We start from the raw sequence: 19,654 nt of genomic DNA, 5'->3' as shown, positions 1-19,654 counted from the left end.
TATTCATCTCTCCTCTTGCCCTTAAGCACCGACGGATTTCGTGAAACCGGTGTGTGTTACCATGGCGACTCGTGCCAGCTGGCTCCGTCGCGCACGTGCACGGACGCGCACGTACGGCGCTCGCTCCGGTCGGGTAAAAAACTGTGGTGACTTTTATTGGGGGGGGGGGTTTATAGCGGCCCACGTCAAAACACCTGTCCCGCCGAACGGAGGTGGAGGGCGCAACAGATGCCGCGGCGACCGGGGAGAATGGAGCCTCCCCGCCGGCGCTGAGTGGCGCTGCCCACGCCGGCTAATCGCCGCCGGATAGGCGGCTGCTGCGCCGTCAGTGCTGCCTCTAAATGGCAGGTGTGCGCCCCTTTGTTAGAGCCGAGTGGACCAATGGCGGGGTCTCCATCAAGGACACAGTGGTGTCACAGCGCTGCAAACAAGCATTCAAAACTGCTCAAATATCCGTCAGCCGGCTCCACGGCTATAGGAAAAGATTTAATAACAACATGTCTTTTACATTACTGAGCTGAAAGTTCAATTTTCAGTTCAATTTCACATTGATTTCAGCGTGCATTAAGGTGAATCACCTTGAGGAAATGGAGAGGTGCGTCGCTCTCTCTCTCTCTCTCTCTCTCCCTCTCTCTCTCTCTCTCAACGCACTCACACACTCACACACTTTCTCCATGCCTCTCCCCACAGCACCAGAGGGGAAAGCTCTCCCTGGAGATTCCTATCAGAAACAGTAACAGACACAGTTCCAGTAATATCAGGAAGATGTAGATGATGGTTATAGATTTCAGGGCTCTCAGGTGCATTAGGCTGTATTACAGCCTCCCCACAAGGCTACTTAACTCTCGGCTGCAGTGGAAACAGACTGGTGGACGTTGGGCATATATGCACAGCCACATGAATACATGAATTTGTGGAGATTGCTTACAGACAAGTGCACACGTCTAATTCGCACAGGACCTGCAGGGCTGCAGCTGATGACTATAAAAATAGCTTCGATGATGCACAGGTTTGGATGCTAAGATATTATTTCCAGGTTTCATAACTGCTGATGCCAGATTTGTGGCAGGGGTAATGCGATCCTGGACCTGAGGCTAAGTCCTCTACGTCAACAACAATGCCTCCGATGAAGAATCTGGGATATAAAAAAGCCAAACGCCCGCTTTCCTTGTAGTTGAACCGTGGAGGCTCCCTAAATTAAGAAAACAAACGGAGAGGAAGTGAGAGACGATAGTTATCGGGCACCATCAGATACCTGTGTGTCTGTTCTCAAGGGTCCGGAGCCGCTGTGAGCACATAAAGCACTTTTTGGAGCATTGACAGAGGCCTCTAAAGTAGGGGATCTATTTATACTGGCCTAGTGCTGTCTGTGGAGCTGTCCAGTGCTGAAATGGATGGGGATTCATGGCGTTTCATTTCAGTCACTTTTTCTTTCTTCCTCCTCCGCTCTCTCCTTCTCCAAAGCCTTTTCCTTTTTCCCATCTGAATTATTTTTGTCTGATCACACTCTGATTTCTTTCTATTTCACTTCCTTTTCCTTCTTGTGTCCCTCGCTTTCGCGTCTTTTCTTCATTCTTTATTTTCTCAGTTTGATTCTCCCGTGGGCGCTTGTCAATTCAAACTGGTTTTCATGCCATTCTTGCTACGAGTCCTTTTCATTTGTTTTCCTCTGCCTGTTCTCTTCTTCCGCCTCAGCAAAAAGTCACCCCTTCATTTTTTTTTTCACATTCACTCCAATTACGATTTCTTCCTGCTAGAAAGATATCCACTGGGAATGGCTTGCATACATGAATGAACACAGTCCCAAGTCTGGAGGACAAGCGCACACACTGGCAAGAGTTGGAACACGCTCTCTGCCAATCCACAGGTCGAGAAATCTCCTTAAAGCTTTATGTTGTTCACATACTGTTGCAGTCTGCTAATGCATGCTTTGGCTTCCGCGGGCCCACACGTTCCACAGTTACTCTGCTGGATGAGACAATCAAAGAGGCGGGCAAGGGCACCCAATGCACTGTGGGAAGTAGTAGAAATAGAGGGGAAGAGAGCAGGGAGGAGGGGAGGGAAGGAGTAACAGCGAAAGAAAAAAAAACAGGCCAGTTGTGGGAGGGAGTAAAAAGGAGACAATGATCAGAAAGAATTCCGGTGCTTGTGAGAGCTACATGACGTGCATGGTGAAACGAGAGGGGTAGGAGGCGAGGGAGGAAGAATAAACATATAGAGGGAGTAGGGGGGTAACTTTGGGGGAGAAGGAGGGAGGATTGCCAGAAGGGCAGGTGGTTTTGTCATTAGCTCCACATTAAGGCAGAGGGCAACTACAGAGGACTCACCTCTGATTCACACAGTAGCACTGGAGGCAAGGACAAGCCTCCCGGGAGACGCACACACACACACACACACACGATAAAAACATAGCAGTGATTCACAGGATTACCCACAGGCCCATGAACACACGTAAACAGACAAACATAGGCATATAACACCCCCTCCCCATTTAGCAAAAACTACAAGACTTACCGTGACTCACAGGAACACGCAGACACCCACACGCATGCCACATACAGCGAGCCGCGCAACACACACTCACGTGCGTGTGTACACATCGCTGAGCTAATTAATCAAATCGCCCGTTTTAATTAGGATTCGGATCAGTTGCTATGGGAACCTTGCCCCCTTGGAATCTTAAGGTAAAGACTCTTGTCGCTGCCGCTGCCGCCAATAACTCCACAGGAAGCAGACTGAGGGGGACACATTCACACAGTGCCTCCAATGATTCAGCCGGCTGCTCTCTGCTTTTGGTTTTCACACAGACACATTTTTAGGTGGGGGGGACTCTAGGTGCCCGATCCGAACTTCATTGGTGCCCAGTCGTAGAAAGAGGCCCGAAGGTGGAAAAATTGGGAATTATGGTGGCTGGCGTTGCAGCTGTGCTAATACAATGCACCGTATCAAGAAAAGCCCATGTGTGTTGGCGTTAAAGGGTGACTTCACGCTGTGCAGAGGCCTGACCAATCGATCACCAACACAAGTCTGCCACCTTTCTCGCTCTGGAAGTTTCCACATTGTGAGTCACGTAAAAGCACTTCCACACAGTTCTAATAGGCTGCTTATCCTCGCTATTACCACAGCCCAGCAATTTCAGCTGAGCGACGGCTCTGTGCTTGCTACACTACGCCTGGTGCCAGAGCGCTCGCTCTGAACATCATTCATGGTGATTTCACAAGCGACCCATTAGTGATCAATAGGACATGTTTGTGAGAATGAGCTCCACTTTCACTTTCTGCCTTGCAAAGAGCAGCCCGTGTGCTAATATTTCTGTTTATATTTAGTCCTGCAGGAAATATTTATTCGCTGACTAATATCTGAAGATTATTTTAAACAGTGTGGAGGGTCTAGTGTTAATGGGAATTTATCTAACATGCTGATAGACGTGCTTATCGCCAAAGACTTTAACAAGGAAGCAGAAACTGTAGTGGGGCCACATTGCTTTCATCTGTCCCGAGTGTCTTGATATCAGCTCAGGTGAAAGCTGGACCTGATGAATTAATGGAGGAATGGATGCCAAGTAAAGCCATTAGGATACAGGAACTCAGGCGTGTGCCTGGCTCACCGGTTGTCATGGTTGCGGTGTTTATCACCTCTTTCTGCCGACAGAAGCCCGGGGGCAAATCAGATTGGATTCAGATGGAGACACAGACAGAGGGAGAGTTGGTGAGTGAGGAGGAGGACATATTGGCACAGCAGAGGGGTGAAATGCCAACACGCTGTAAAGTGGAGGCTGAGGAAGGGCACTGGACAAATGTCAGCGCAGCTCACATTTTTTTCTTTGTAATCATCTGACTGTGATTAGAGGTTTGGGGCTGTTTAGTATTACTGATATTAGTAAGTCAAATCCATCACATCCTTGCCTTTCATTTTTATGAACCTGAAGAGCATTCAGCCATTTTCTGTTATAAAACCTATTTGATCTATTTAATTATAAGCTCCAGTTGTCTCAGCTGTTTTGGCATTAAATAGCACTTGTCATGCTTGAATGTCTCCATTAACAACCCCTCCTGTTACATGGAAACATACAGATTAGGAGTAGTTTGGTAGGTGTATAGGAACCATACCAAATTCTGGACCATCGTTATAAAAGCAGGTGCAGAAACTGCCCTGCATCCCTCGTGGCCTATGTCTGCCACCTAGCGGCTTCCACACCAACCGTCCCACGTGGAGCAGGTGCTTTGCCTCGTACAGGTGCATTAAGATAAGCGGGGGGTCCAATTTATCGCGTTAAAGCGGTAATAGCGAGAGCTGACCAACAAAATCCCACCTAACACCCCTTTTGCAGGTTTATTGGTTAAGTACATAAAATGACCAATTATGACAGCTACCATTCATGACAAGTGGTCAGTAAAACATCCTCAATCTAGCAGTCATAATCGTAAACAGATGGCGAGCAGCTGCTAGCAGCCAGTTGGCTTCTTGTCGCCGCCGCCGTCCAAGTCTGCAGCTCGGCACAATGTAACCCACCCCTGACTGCGCGGCGCACACGTGTTAGGGAGCCGGCCACGCCTCTCCGGAGATACAGCCAATCAGAGGCGGCCATAGCACTCGGCCGCTTCTTCTCCGCCAATCACAGCCCGCCTTCTTGGAGGAACGCGGTCACACATCGAGGCCTGTATTTTGTCAGCTGGGAGGAAGGTATGGATGCACTGTTAGTTTACTGGCTTCGTGAAAAGTTCTTTAGACGTGCCTTGCTCTTAAAACGCTTTAGTTAAAGCCGCTAAATCTTAGTCTTAACCACCTATAGCATGTGTGCAGTATTTCCTTTTATAAACTCGTAGCACCTATTTTTTTTAAAGGAGGGGGTTTTAGCTGTACTTTTGTGGCTTTGCGAGGGGCTCTGCGTTGCTGTCCCTGTGCAGGTGGACGGTTAAGGTTCTGGTCGGGTCGTGTTTCAGCTGACGTCCAGCTGAATAGGGCGAAACCACCAGACAGCCCGTGTGAATAGCTGTATTGTAGGCGCTGGCCGGCGTGTGTGACGAGTCGGGTACAAACGCACAGGCCGCTGCAATAGAAAGAGTCTTGGATCATCAGTGCTGTTTTAGTCCCATCGGTTCCTGAGCTTTCACTTTCAAACAGCCGTCTGTCAGAGAGGGTCTCCATCATAGCTCTGTTCAGGTTGACGCGGTGTGCCGCCGTGCTGAGCAGTAAATTACCGGTGGCAGCGAGCTGTCCTGTTGTTTACGGCCGCGCCTTGCTGTCAGCCCGCAGTGCTAACGTTTCGTCATCATCATCATCCTCATCATCATTCCTGGCCAAGATGCCGCACATAAACAAGTCCAGAAATGCCCCGGCGTCGGAGAGTCCAGGCTCGGTCCAGGAAGGTGCCGAAGACCCAGACCCGGTTCCCAGGGAGCAGAGCCTGGCCGCAGGAGGTGAAGGAGATGACAACGTGGGAGACGGCGAGATCATCAAGTCCCCCAGTGACCCCAAGCAGTACAGGTGAAACAGCTGTTATTAATGTGCTGTCAAGAGCCATGACATATCTGCATTGCAAGATCCTATTTTCCTACTTATAAACGTGAAAATGACCCAGATCCACTAACCCAGATCCAAAAGTGGTACTAAGTTTCTCTTCCAGCCGGATCAGTACTTTATTATTGTGGTTTGATGGGGCGATTTCATGCTTTAAGCGCACACCAGTGCCTCGGGCCTCTGTGGGGCATGTGTAGAAAAATGCGTAGAAGAGGAAGAACCATTTGATTTAACAGCCTGTTTACAATAAGAATAGAGCCGTAAAAGCTTTAAAGCTTGATGATACAGTAGACGCTGGGTTGTTTCACCTTTGACCTTACTTCTTTCAGGTACATTGTGCTGGACAATGGACTGCAGGCGTTGCTTATTTCAGACTACAGTGGTCCAGCGTCAGAAGATGACGACTTAGATGAGGAAGAAGAGGAGGTGGAAGAGGAGGGGGAGGGGGAGGAATCTGGTGAAGAAACAGAAGACGAATCGGAAGACGACTATGAGAAGGACAGCGACGACGATAATGACAAGGAGGGAAAGCGGATCAAAGGAAATGCAGAGAAACAGGTACCGCTTAAAAGTTTTAACGAAGACCATTTTTCAACTGGAAACTTTAAGCTGAGATTGAAAAAAAAAGAAACAAGACACGACAACTGTTGAAGCAAAGGGTTGTCAGCGTAGATTGAAGTATTTATAGTCCTTATCTGCACCTAAAACTTCCGCAGGGCTTCTGCTACAGCACCAGGTGGGTGTTCACGCAGTAGTTTGTAGTTTTATTCAGCTTCTGCACATCATACAGTAGGTGCTCCAGTACATTTTACAGTACGTTGTGGTTTTTGGCATACTTGAAACGTGGAGCCACGCTGCGGCCCGCTTTCCCACGTTTTCTGTGGTTTTTGGCCTAGGATCATAAGCTAATGAGCATTGTTTAGCGCTCTCTGGGGTTTGTCAACAGCCTCAGCAGTGACTTGGTATTCTGTGCAGTCTGCGGCAGCGCTGTGTGTTGGAGTGGGCAGCTTCAGCGACCCCTGCGACCTCCCCGGCCTCGCCCACTTTCTGGAACACAGTGAGTAATTAACCTCACAGATTCAGGTCGTTTGTTTAGTTCTCGCGCGTTGTATGATTTAATTACGTATTCTTGCATTGTTTCCTATTACTAATCACGGTGTTGCAGTTCAGATGTAGTCAATTGTTTTAGTTACTAAGTGGCCTCTTGGCCTGTTTCGTCCATTAGTCTTTCAGTTAATAATATCTGACACTTCCCAGAATACCCTTCTCCTAGGGCCAGATTAGCTCACTATGAGGCCACAAGACAAAATGGGCTTTGGGCCTCCTTTTGACCCACTTCTTCTTGCGCTCTGTTTAAACTGTACCGAGCCCATCGCCTCTGAATACCTATTTGCCGCGCACAGCTAGCACTTCCAGCAGAGAGAGCTAAAATAATTTTAATAATGGATTTACTCAGAGCTCTGTGTAAGACCGAGCCCGGGGGTGAGATGAGGGTACCGGCATAAAACCCCCAGCATTTCAGGTAATGCCCGACTTTAGTGACACTGTTTCCAAACGTCTGGTGGATGAACTTTCAATTAATTAATTTACTACCAGCCCATTAACACACACAGCCTTTTTAGGGCCCCTGGGAGTCAGGGCATGTACCTGTTTTGCCTGGTTTGTAATCCAGACCTGACTCCCAGAAGAGAACACGCAGGAGATGAAGTGTGCAACACGGCAAAATTGAAATTTTGCTCCTGTCAGCAGATAAATTGTTGTTATTGTTGAAAATAAATCTGAAATGGTCTGTTTTAAAGGGAGCCGTTGTTTGTGCTCAGTCTGTCATCAGGACTGTCGCCGAACGTTTAGACGTCTATGTATGAGCTACAAAAGAGCTATTGTGTCCCACTATAAATAAACATCTGTCTGGGTTCGGCCAGACGGCCACATAAATAAGATACAAATGCGGCGCACATCATCATTTTTCCTTTTAAATTCCTTCCTTGTATAGTCTCCTCTGCTTCATTTCCTTTTTTCCCATTGTGTGCGCCAGTGGTGTTCATGGGCAGTGAGAAGTATCCCTCAGAAAACGGCTTTGATGCCTTCCTCAAGAAGCACGGAGGCAGCGACAACGCCTCCACCGACTGCGAGAGGACCGTCTTCCAGTTTGACGTCCAGAGGAAAAGCTTCAAAGAGGCTCTTGACAGGTGAGGAAGCATCAGAGATGTTTTGGTCCTGGAGTAGTCGCCGTTCAGAAGTGGACTTCTGGAGAACCATCAGACAGCTCGCAGATAAAGACAAAACAAAGTAGCTCTCAAGCACAACTTCACTGACGTTTTTATAAATGTTTCTCCAGCTAAATAAATACATTCTTTTCTAATTTGGTATGACATTTTTATTTAAACTAGTGATTAGCTGTTACACTTGTAAATGTGTCGTGTAAATGAGCACAACCTTGAAACGTTAACTTAGATGAGCTACATCGTGAAAGGTGTTTTCAATTCAACATGAACTAAGGAATGAATAAACGCGGAGTTTAATATAAGGTTTTTTTTTCAGAGACTTGTGTGAAGGTCAATAAAACAAACCCAACACACTGAACTGTGACAGTTGTGATCATGAAAAATTCAGAAAATAATGGAGCCACAGAATAAAGCCTTACTAGATGTTTATATTAGAAGCATTCAGCTTTTTGGATTTCAGGGTTAAATGATGCAGTTTCTTAGACGTTGCTAAGCTTTGAATGACATGTGCACGTGCACAGACGGGTGATTGTGGCCTCCTATTGTCGTGTCATTGTTTTTAGGTGGGCTCAGTTCTTCATCTGTCCTCTGATGATCAGAGACGCCATCGACAGGGAGGTGGAGGCCGTCGACAGCGGTGAGTTGTGAACTTCAGCAGCTGCGTTGCCGTCCTCTCCGCACGAGGCCCCTTCTCGCACACAATCCCTCCCCGTCGCCTCACATTTTCTCTTTCCGTCTGTCAGAGTACCAGCTGGCCAAGCCGTCGGATTCCCACAGGAAGGAGATGCTGTTTGGCAGTCTGGCCAAACCTGGACACCCCATGGGCAAGTTCTGCTGGGGTGAGCTGATAAACACAACCACTGGGACACAATACACGCAGGACCTCCTTGGGGCATATTCAGCAATAACAAACAGAAAACCCAAGACGGGCGCCAAGTATCTCTCCATCCGTCTTGCTGAAAACATTTTTCCCCCGCGCTTGTGCTGAATTGATTGTTTCGTTTTGAAAACGGCAGGTAACGCCCAGACTCTGAAGCTGGAGCCCAAGAAGAAGAAGATCAATGTCTATAAGCAGCTGCGTGCCTTCTGGAAGAAGCACTACTCTGCCCACTACATGACTCTGGCTGTGCAGTCAAAAGGTAGAGAACCTCATCTCATTCACTCCACAACACGCTAGTCTCTCAGCAGATTTATACAGCATTAATGAAAAGATTAATCTGAAAAATCTCAACAATTAAAACATTCATTAGCCGCAGCTTTTACAGACATTCACTTCATCTGTGTTCAGCCAACTGTTGATAATCATTCCCCAATCAGCTCAAATTGCTGTATTTCTCAAAACACAGGACTTCACAAAAATATCACGCAGCTAATTAACCACTGCGAGTGAAATGATGACTGGTGTTGACATTTGTGCGGAGGAAGAAAAAAAAAATCACCCTCATGAAACAGCTGAATTATTGGACAGAGTCTGTCTGTTGCAGCCAGAGATTCAGGGGGCGAATGAGACGACGACCACAAATTACAGACAGATCATTTAAGACTTGTATTATTAGGCCCTTCATGATATTAAAAAAACACTGTCAGCTTTTCCATGGAAACGGCTGTAACCAAAGGTATTTATAGTTTAATTGCTAATCTGCTGTTTACAGCAGAGCCGAGCAAACAAGGCTGAACAGTTTCCATCAGGTTTTTGGGTAATAAACCTTAAACAGCTGGAGGATTGATCAGGGAGGGTTTTATCAGTAACGTCTGCTTGCTGAGAACTATTAAAATGCGTTCGTTATGTGTACAGTGCCAGCAGTGATGCCACGGTGAGTAATACGTTGCATCACTATTGCGGAACCCTAATCATGAATAATGTAACGCTAGAAATCAGCATCCAAATCAGTGAAAGTAAAGCAGTCGCTCCACCATCAAACAGTCACACCTCCTGTCTTTGCCATGTTAATTATGGCCACACTGGGTTTTTGATATCGTTTTTACAGTAACATGAATGTGTCTGTACAACATTTAATAAATGTCAAACTGTAATCAGCGCTGGAGTTGTGGATTCTGCACAGACTCAGGATCGCGGGTTTTAAGCCGACACACTCCAACTCCAATTTATCATCCTTCACTTGTCCTTTTAGAGAAGCTGGACACTCTGGAGGAGTGGGTGAGAGAGATCTTCAGCAAGGTGCCCAACAAGTGAGTACCAGAGGAGAGGCTCTCAGTCACCGCGGCGACGTGCCGGTGTCATAAAGACGCCGTCGGAATATTCTTTAAGTCTTCGCTAAATTGTAAATGTCAAGTTCTTCCTCTGTCGTTCCCGCCGCCTCTCTTCAGGCGTCGCTTTCAACAGCCTACACCTGAAAGGGATCATTTCTCTCTCAAGTCAGGCTGAATTAGTGTTTCGCAGCGCTCGCCGTCTGTTGGCTTTCTGAGTCGCTGCAGCGGGTTTTCTTTCTAGAGAACCAACGTGCACATTACTCTTCATAAGTGCTGGTCTTTAAGGCTGTCATAATTACATGATTACATGCTCCTCTATGGGCTGATGAAAGTGAGCTTATACACGTGTCTCAAGTGATTTTGACTCTTTTTAGATCACTAGATTTCACTTGAGTTCTATTTGTATGACATGTTTACTGACGTACTGTCCTTCTGTGTCTTCAGTGGTTTGCCCAAACCCGACTTCTCTGATCTGCTGCATCCTTTTGACACACCAGCCTTCAGCAAGCTCTACAGAGGTACTGATCACCCCTAATGACTGAACACGCCTTATATACCGCAAGAATAGGCTTTAATTAATTTGCCTAGCAACTGCTACAAATGTTAAAGGTCGCGGCTTTGTTTTCACGGATCGCAAGCCAGACGCTCTGGGGCCCAGAGCCGTGGAGGAAATAGAATTCCGCTGCGTCGCTCAGTTTCTTTTCTGGTGTTTGCAGTTGTTCCAGTTCGAAAGGTCCACGCTTTGAATATCACCTGGGCTCTTCCCCCTCAGGAAAAACACTACAGGTAAACTACCCACGAGCACAGGCCTGATACAGCACCAGGTGAAACTGCACCAGACGCGTGGACACAACCAGAAGACGCCGCGCCTCGTCTCACTTTGCAACAGGGATTGCGTCGACCTCCCCTTGTTTCTCCTTTTCATGCCCTTGCCTCCTGTTTCCAGAGTGAAGCCTCTCCACTACATCTCCTGGCTCATTGGCCACGAAGGCACAGGAAGCATCCTCTCGGTGCTCAGGAAGAAGTGAGTGCTATTGCCCCCGTCTGTTTGTTTTGCTGATTCGAGGACACTCCAGAACCCAATTAAAGGTCCTCAGTTTACTGCATATACATGAGGTTGTTCATGCTCTGCGCGTCGCAGCCAATCTCCAGACTATACACTTCGTCGGCCCACTTGACAATGTGATTCATACAGTTTCGTCCCTAGATGTGGTAGGAGAGCGTTTCAGCCTCTTGTTGCTAAGTGGCAAAGTGATTCACCAAACTCTCTGTAGTCCCACAATACCGAGAGCCCATCCAGTAGCCCCTTTACCATTAGCACCACTTGGAGCGCTTGATAAAATATTCCTATTTACCGCGTGTGCGCTTTTTCTCAAACGATCAGAAATGACAACTGTGAAATTCGAGTGCACTTAGTCTTTTCCCAGTCAAACAAACTGCTGAGACAGTAAAGTGGTTGTTTTAGAGTTCAGGCAACAATGACGCCACGAGGCTGGGTGGAAATGGTCCATTGTCCCTCAGTGAAAGTAGGAAGTGTCTTGTCATATGTAATGGACCATCACACACACAGTTTTAAATGATCGGATATCTCAAATTGTGTGTGACAAGTTTTTACTGTAAAGATTGACGTTTTAAGGGGCCCCAATATTTTCCTTCCTTCCTTTTTCCTGGTGCCGTGTGTCAACCTTCAGAGATTTAAAACTTAGTGTAATCCTTCAACCGTGAACAAGTCGCGTGGCAACATTTGAAACGAACCGTTTCTTTAAGTGCACGATAACGCGTGTCTTTATCCACATGAAAGCAGGCGTGATGCTTACTTTGAAGGATTATCCAACTCAAAGAAATTGTCTGTAGGTTGTTTTCCATCTTAAATGGGTAACAAGCCGCCTCGGAGGCAGGTTAACGCATAATAGTGAGACACATCTAATTTCTTGATTCAGGGTTTGTTCGCAGTGCTTGCTGCCACACTGAGACCGGAAACTCCGACTGACAAACGCGAACTGACACGTTTTCTACTTAAAACCCCGTGAATGTTAAACATCTCCGCTCGCTCTTTCCAGGGCTTAGCAGTGAAAACATTTCCACTTCCTTCTGCGTTTTAATGAGTTGTTGTGACTGTAGGTGCTGGGCCCTGGCGTTGTTTGGTGGGAACAGTGAAACCGGCTTTGATCAAAACTCCACCTACTCCATCTTCTCTATCTCCATCACACTGACTGACGAAGGCTTCCAAAACTTCTATCAGGTGAAAAACCCCTGAAATGACTCTTTTCTGCTTTATTCTTTACTTTTATTTATTCATTATTCAATTACATAACTTGACTCAGGCCAATAATAAATACAGAATAAAAAATACATTTAAAAAAACTGCAAGTGAGACATTTGCATGGTTTTTGGGCTGGTTTTATCAAGTTTCCAGTACAATGTCAAATAAGTGATTGTGCTGTGAGTTGCTATTCAACAACAGAGCTATTGATCAGAACCGCATGTACTTGACTTTCCTCTCAAGCTTTCATTAATAACTGATGCATAAATACTGCAACAGCTGTAAGGATGCAGTTTATTGTGAAAAACACTCTCCTATCTTTTTTTTATGGACATAGTGGAGGACACACATAGGTTTTTACTCTCCGATGCATCAGAGCCCTGGCCACAGATCAACGGTGTCGTGATCGTCCAAGTCCAACGCTCCTTTAAGGCAACATTCTGCAGCATGTGGAAGGCGCTGGGCTCGGCCGGTCCTTCTGTGCCGCGGTTTATCAGTGCACTGCTTCCTGCTGCGCGGCTTCTCCCGTACAGGAAATCTGAAAATGGTGCAAACCTTTAAAAAAAAAAAAAAAGAACTCCGGTCTCTGTCTTCCTTTGTTCACAGTCGGAACAGAAGGAGATAAGAGGAAAAGCTCAGATCTAAGACCTCTCTGGAGTCTGATGGTCACGACTGACAATCATTTTGTTCACAGTTAATAATTATTACTCTTAAGGAGGAGCTGACATAGTAATTTGCATGTTTGGATCTCTAAACAGGGCCCAGTGAACACACTCATTACTTTGTGTTTAGTATTGAAGTAAAGTCACCTTTTTCAGAAGTCACACTGTGCCGTAAATGACTGTAATCATGTACCTTTAGTCAGCGTGATGGGCAGCCTCTTTCTTCAGCCTATGCTGTGATCGTGATTACCTCCGCATTTCACTTCACTTCACAAATAAATGAGCACCACAATGCTTTATTAACTCTACCTAATAATCTAATTCCTGCTCTTTGACAGGTGACTCAGCTGGTTTTCCAGTACCTGAAGATGCTGCAGACGCTCGGGCCACAGCAAAGGTGCAGTCATTGCTGATATTTATTATCCTCTTCCTTTTTAAAGTGAGCGATTGTCTTTTAACCATCCTGTCTTTGTGTTTTCAGAATATATGAAGAGATTCAGAAGATTGAAGCTAATGAGTTTCGTTATCAGGAGCAGGTGAGAATCCAAACACTGATAGGAATGTGCTGTTGTGCTGTGACCGGTGAGTTGATGGGTGTTCTGTCAGATCGACCCCATAGAGTACGTGGAGGACATTTGTGAGAATATGCAGCTGTTTCCTAAAGAAGATTTCCTGACAGGAGACCAGCTGATGTTTGAGTTCAACGCAGACGTAAGTAGTTTGGGGTGTGAACTAGTTTGTGGGTTTTAATCTGAAATCCCTCGTTTCCTGTATTGAGATGAAGGGGTCACTTAAAAGAGGAAAAAGAAAGAGATTTTCCTGTCAGATGATTTTGTTTCTAACACCTTTTGTATTTCAGAAAAGTATTTCCAGGAGTTATTTTGCATCAAAGTCTCAGTCTAATTGTGTCTTTCCATACTCGCTGTGATGACGGTGGCTTCTGTTCACTACGTCTGACTCTTATTGTGATTGACACTTCAAATTGTTCTCACGTAAACAAGTAATTTGGAAGCAAAAAGGAAAAACTCATTCTCTCCTTAGCTTTGTAAAGTAAACTTTTTTTTTTTTTCTGCTGATGCGAAGGTGATCACTGCAGCGCTGTCCCTCCTCACACCAGAGAAGGCCAACCTGATGCTGCTGTCACCAGAACACGAGGGCCTGTGTCCCCTCAGGGAGAAGTGGTTTGGCACGCAATACAGCATGGAAGGTGAGCTTCATACTTATCTGCTGCTGTTTGCTGTCGGCGCCTCAGCTCCTTCCATGCTCGGCCTGATGCGGAGCACCAGCATTTATCCAGCACCTATTAAATGAACTCGGTTTGAATTTAAGCTGACTGTCTAACGGATGTCCACCGCTCCTGCAGACATCCAGCACGAGTGGATGGAGCGCTGGACAGGAAACCTGGAGTTGAACAGTGACTTCCATCTTCCCGCTGAGAACAAGTTCATCGGTGGGTAAATAAGCGCCTTTGTGCACAGTGGAGGGGGGGAAAAAGTGGTTCTAGGGCGTGAAAGTATCTGAAAAGTGTCCAATGCGATCGTCAAGAAGATGCGGTCGAACGGCCTGTTCTCTGGTCTCCGTTCAGCCGTCCAGCAAATGATCAGATATATCGACTGCAGCTGCAGCAGCCGTCGGACAGCCAGCGCGCTCCCTGCTTTATGATGCACCCCCGTTAGTTCAGGCTCAGATCCCTTAACTGTTATCAGCTATAGTAAGTTACCCAGAATCCAACCGACCTCCCAACCGTTCCGTCTGAGACCTCTGGCCTGAGGCACCACGTGCTGCCGCTCTGGAAAGCGATTTCAGCGTTTGCTGCATCTTGAGGAGCCACAGTTCCACGTGGCCTGTTGTGACGAGATGTAAAGAGATAAAGCGTCGTCACTTATCAGCCCCGGGGTCCATGACTCATTTATTTCCGGCTGGGCGGCATCAAGTCGCTCCATGTTTCTCTGCGACGTGAACATAATGAATAGTGGAAAACGCGGACGTTATGTATGAGGTTGTACCGAGTGGACGGGCGATGATTTGTTGTTTGTGCATTTGTTTAGCCACCGACTTCGCCCTGAAGCCCTCGGACTGCGCAGACACAGAGTTCCCCGTCCGGGTGGCTGACAGCGACAGGGGCTGCCTGTGGTACAGAAAGGACAACAAATTCAAAATCCCAAAAGGTGACGTGTGCATCGTTTAGCATTCAAGCTGTGTCCATAACGGCATTTAATGTGATTAAGGAGGTGTTGACACCAATTTGTCCTTTTGCCTGCTGCAGCCTATATCAGATTCCACTTAATCTCTCCTGTAATCCAGCAATCTGCTAAGAAGTAAGTTCAGGCTCAGATTTGACCTTGTGAAAATGGTGTTTGTGTTTTTGCTATGACACTAATTAACACCTGCGTTTCTACCACCCTGCACAATCGCCGGCAATTTCACCCTCTTGTCTTTTCATGACTTCAAACATCTTGTTGCCCCCGCTTGCCTTTTCCTTCCTGCATCGCCTGCTGCCTCTCGTCATTCAACCCCCGCTCATCCTACATCGTGCCTCATTTCCTCCAACTGTACTGTCATTTTCCAGCTTGGTCCTGTTCGACCTCCTAGTCAACATCCTGGGCCATAACCTGGCGGAGCCGGCCTATGAGGCTGAAGTGGCCCAGCTGGAGTATAAACTGGTCGCTGGTGAACACGGCCTGGTCATCAAGGTCAAAGGATTCAACCACAAGCTGCCCGTGAGTGGACGCACAGCCATCAACACGGTCCCATGAAGCCAAGCATGAGGTCTCTGTGGATGAAAGTTGAACTGATTCATCTTTTTTTATTTTTTTCTACTTTACAGTTGCTGTTCCACCTGATCATTGACCACCTGGCTGATTTCTCTGCCGCCGCCGACGTCTTCAGCATGTTCACCGAGCAGCTCAAGAAAACCTACTTCAACATCCTCATCAAACCCGAGAAACTCAGCAAGTGCGTTGTTATTCAGTTAGTCCGTCTCTCTTCTCTACTGGCCTCTTTCATCATTAAGTCTGCGATGCCTTCTAGTGGTGAAATAGAAAAGCCTCTTCCTCGTCCTTCCCAGGGACGTTCGCCTGCTGATCTTGGAGCACTCTCGCTGGTCCATGGTGGAGAAGTACCAGGCCCTCACAGCCGGTCTGACCGTTGATGAGCTGATGGATTTCAGCCGGCGCTTCAGGGCCGAGCTGTACGCTGAAGGACTGGTGCAGGGCAACCTAAGCAGCACAGTGAGTGGACAGGAGTCCAGGCGCAGATTGATTAGCTGATTAGTTAATGCGTCATTTCATGTTAATATCTGCACCCGGCACTATTTTCATGTTGCTCACTCACTCTCTGTCTTATCTGTAACTGCTTATGATCCCGTACTGCGTTTTCTCCACAGGACTCGGTGCAGTTCCTGCAGTATGTCACAGAGTAAGTCACCTATTACACTGAATCCACTCCCTAAACAGAACCACTAATCTGCAATCAAACAGATTTATTCGCTGCTGTCCCCACATCGTCGTACCGTGGTTCATTCCATGTTCCATCTTCCCTTCTCCCGCATCCTCCCTCGCTTCCTTGTGTTTCCTTTCCTCCTCCGTCGCCTGGCAGCAAGCTGCAGTTCTCCAAGCTGCCAGCAGAGGTGCCGGTGATGTTCAGAGTGGTGGAGCTTCCTGTGGAGCAACACATCTGCAAGGTCAAGTCTCTCAATAAGGGAGACGCCAACTCTGAGGTCACTGTTTACTATCAGGTAGAGGCCCCACATCACATCATTTATAACTTATCATAACTGGTGTATACACATAGTATAAACATTGTATTTTACATATTGTCTAGTCTGGCCCCAAAGCCTTAAGGGAGCACTCACTGATGGAACTGTTGGTGGTGAGTACTTCAGTCTCATGTTTCTCTGTGACTAGCACTGTATCGGCTTCTCTTGCTACTTGGTTCTTCTTTTCAGATGCACATGGAGGAGCCTTGCTTTGATTTCCTCAGGACTAAAGAGACTCTTGGGTGAGTTTTGTTTTTTAAGCTTTTTATAAACAATAAAGTGCCATTATTGCTTTAATTCTCATTCTGTATGTGCATAGTTTTTACCAGTCTATAATTGTATAGACATGATCTGTTACAGATCTGTATACAGCAGCCTTCACCTGCACAAAGTTCATTAATAAGTAATTGCAACTGTACAACTCTATAATGGGTTAGAAACAGATTGTGGAGGCTTTCAGTTTATTCAGTTTTCAGTTATAGAGGCTTGTTTATTGTAGCACAGTTTAGTTCAATGCAATTCATACTGCTAATAACGAGATGGAAACATTAAAGTGAGAAGATTCTCAGCCAGGTCACAGATGCAGGTTCTGCATTTACTTCAGCACTTCCAGCTGTGATGCTGTGAATATAAATCAAGCACTAAATCAAACCTCGATACAGTGGAAACATGACACTGTCACGTTTATTTATAGTTCAAGGCTTTTCTCCCTCTACAGATAATTTACAGTCTTCTCCTTTCCACACCTCAGTGTAATTTGCCTGCTTCTCACCATCACTCATATTAGATCTTTACTTTCATCCACAGGTACCACGTCTACCCGACCTGCAGAAACACCTCCGGTGTTCTGGGCTTCTCTGTCACCGTGGAAACGCAGGCCACCAAGTTCAGGTAAGTCTACAACACAGTCATAACCTTTTTCCAAATCCTGCTTTTTGCCCAAAAGCTATGTAGGATTTATCTCAAATGCTTTTCCAAAACCGGTATAATCTATCTCGCTGCTCACCTGAACCCAACTTTAGAATTTATCTGTGTGGCCCTGGAAAGAGAAGCGAGTGGAGCTGATAAATTACTAAGGGAATCGAATGCGCCCTGTAGCCTATAATATATCTCTTTCCTCTCATGAGCTTTTTTGTGCCTCAGTACCGAGCTGGTGGAGTTAAAGATTGAAGAGTTCTTGGCTTCGTTTGAGGAGAGACTCAATGCACTGACTGAAGAGGCCTTTAATACTCAGGTCTGTGTGTGTGTGTGTGTGTGTGTGTGTGTGTGTGTTATGTTGTGTATTTGTGAGTTGGTTATAAAAAGGCGTACAATTCACAGTCACTAATGCTTATCTGAAAAGTTTACTCTTACAAGTAACTTTGTGGGTTGATAAGAGATTACTCACAATAAGGCCAGGTTGTGGAATGTGTGTGTGTAATGTATGTTTGCATGTTGTTCAGGTGACTGCTCTAGTGAAGTTGAAGGAGTGTGAGGACACACACCTCGGAGAGGAGGTGGACAGGAACTGGGCTGAGGTTTTAACACAGCAGTATGTGTTTGACAGGCTCAACAGAGAGGTGACACACACACACACACACACACACACAGGTCCAATAGTTGCTTTAACTTCAGCTCTAGTCTCAACCCATTCCTGTTGTTTGTGTTTAGATCGAGGCTTTGAAGCAGATGACCAGAGACGAGCTGGTCTCCTGGTTTCAGGAGCACAGAGGAACGAATCGTCGTAAGCTCAGCGTGCACGTGAGTAACGCTCTGTTGTGTGGCATGTTCCCCTTTTCCTCTACAGACGTGCCCGAATGAACACACACACACAAAACTTTCCCTGTTTTGTCAGGTGGTGGGCTTTGGTGCCGAAGAAAACGATGAAGACGATGGCGGTAAAACCCAAGGAGAAGAGGATGACTCAACATATGGAGAAGTCTCTAAGCTCACCTTCCTTCCTGCCTCGGCCAAGCTGGCAGGAGCCGTCTCCATCCTGGACATCGCCGCGTTCATCAAAGACCTGCCCCTCTTCCCCTACCACAAGATACTGGAATGAACTCACGCCAGACCGCGAAACACAGATGGCTGAGCATCGCCTCCTAGTGAACCTGCGCTGGGGAATGCTGCCTGATTACAGATGCAGGCGCTTAATACGTGGAGGTGAAGGAAGGTTAAAACGCTCGGCTTCTCTTTGGACCTTGACTCTGTCTCTGGAGCCCAGATGTAGATTTTACTTGCGTCGTATGCATTAGTGATGATAGTCTTCTTTTAGCTTAGCCATAGTTTTTTCTGATTCCTCTCTTTTAATTATTTTATATTCTCAGACACCAGCAGTGTGGGAGAATGCGCTCTCCTTGTGTAATCCACGCTGACTTAAAATCTTTGAATCAGATTCTCGTGGATTTGATTTTTAAGTTTGGCTGCTGCTTGTTTTTCCCCCAGAGACTTGAGTCACTGTGCAAACTGCAGCATAACTGAGCCCTTTCAACTCCACACTGAGCGCGTTTGAGTGATTGTGTGTCGGATGTCGAGCGCTGCAGTGTATTACTGACCTGGATCGTGCAGTGATATGAAAATGTGCAAATAAATGTGTCGCTGAGTGATGAGTGGACGTAATGGGGCATCTCACTGACTACAGATAACACCTCTATTAAGTCGTCTTCGCACAATTGGACACACCTGCAATTTTCTTGGCATACAAACAACACAACCGCCACAGAGGATGAAATATTACTAGACTCAGCTGTCTGACACATGAGCTCTTTTTGCACAGCAGGGAACTCTGGTGTCAGCTCTTTAACTTATGTATGTGTAACTTGTGCGTTGCTCACCGACTTTACCTTCTCCCTCAGGAGAAGCTTATTGTTGCAGGCGATATTGTGTGGAGCTAATGGCTGGTGACACTCCGCACGATTGAATGTAATTAAAAACTAATCCGAAGCCCAGCACAGCAGAGCATGTTAACAGAATTGAATAATATGCCCACAGGGAAGTCTCATACTGTAGCAAAGTGCTGGTTCACGGTAGCGTCGCA

At 46.5% G+C, this 19,654-nt stretch overlaps 1 protein-coding gene across 1 annotated transcript; it reads left to right on the top strand.

Annotated features, from left to right (window-relative positions):
- Window positions 1-4,550: 4,550 nt before the first annotated feature.
- On the top strand, window positions 4,551-19,231 carry LOC114848712 (nardilysin-like). The gene is made up of 32 exons (XM_029139467.3): window positions 4,551-4,683; window positions 5,250-5,487; window positions 5,850-6,078; window positions 6,496-6,577; window positions 7,556-7,709; window positions 8,309-8,382; window positions 8,489-8,584; window positions 8,762-8,884; window positions 9,878-9,935; window positions 10,401-10,474; window positions 10,673-10,742; window positions 10,903-10,980; window positions 12,078-12,198; window positions 13,220-13,278; window positions 13,363-13,417; window positions 13,488-13,592; window positions 13,965-14,088; window positions 14,245-14,331; window positions 14,930-15,049; window positions 15,148-15,199; window positions 15,451-15,601; window positions 15,709-15,836; window positions 15,949-16,111; window positions 16,267-16,298; window positions 16,479-16,617; window positions 16,704-16,751; window positions 16,828-16,880; window positions 17,446-17,529; window positions 17,782-17,872; window positions 18,081-18,197; window positions 18,289-18,378; window positions 18,473-19,231. The coding sequence occupies exons 2-32, from the start codon at window positions 5,306-5,308 to the stop codon at window positions 18,674-18,676; spliced, it is 3,243 nt and encodes a 1,080-aa protein (XP_028995300.1). The 5' UTR covers window positions 4,551-4,683; window positions 5,250-5,305; the 3' UTR covers window positions 18,677-19,231.
- The last annotated feature ends 423 nt before the right edge of the window (window positions 19,232-19,654 follow it).

Source organism: Betta splendens, chromosome 22 (assembly GCF_900634795.4).
Source record: "Betta splendens chromosome 22, fBetSpl5.4, whole genome shotgun sequence".
In the NCBI taxonomy this organism is placed as follows: Eukaryota; Metazoa; Chordata; class Actinopteri; order Anabantiformes; family Osphronemidae; genus Betta; species Betta splendens.
The sequence above is the reverse complement of the archived record's forward strand: the minus strand, read 5'-3'. Positions and strand labels throughout refer to the sequence as shown.

What these genes read in the sequence shown, in the direction of transcription:
- LOC114848712 (XM_029139467.3), top strand. Translation starts at nt 5,306, where the DNA reads ATGCCGCACATAAACAAGTCCAGAAATGCCCCGGCGTCGGAGAGTCCA. An exon ending in GGTGGAGGCCGTCGACAGCG is followed by an intron (nt 8,383 to 8,488) that starts GTGAGTTGTGAA and finishes TCCGTCTGTCAG; the next exon opens with AGTACCAGCTGGCCAAGCCG. An exon ending in CAAATTCAAAATCCCAAAAG is followed by an intron (nt 15,050 to 15,147) that starts GTGACGTGTGCA and finishes TGCCTGCTGCAG; the next exon opens with CCTATATCAGATTCCACTTA.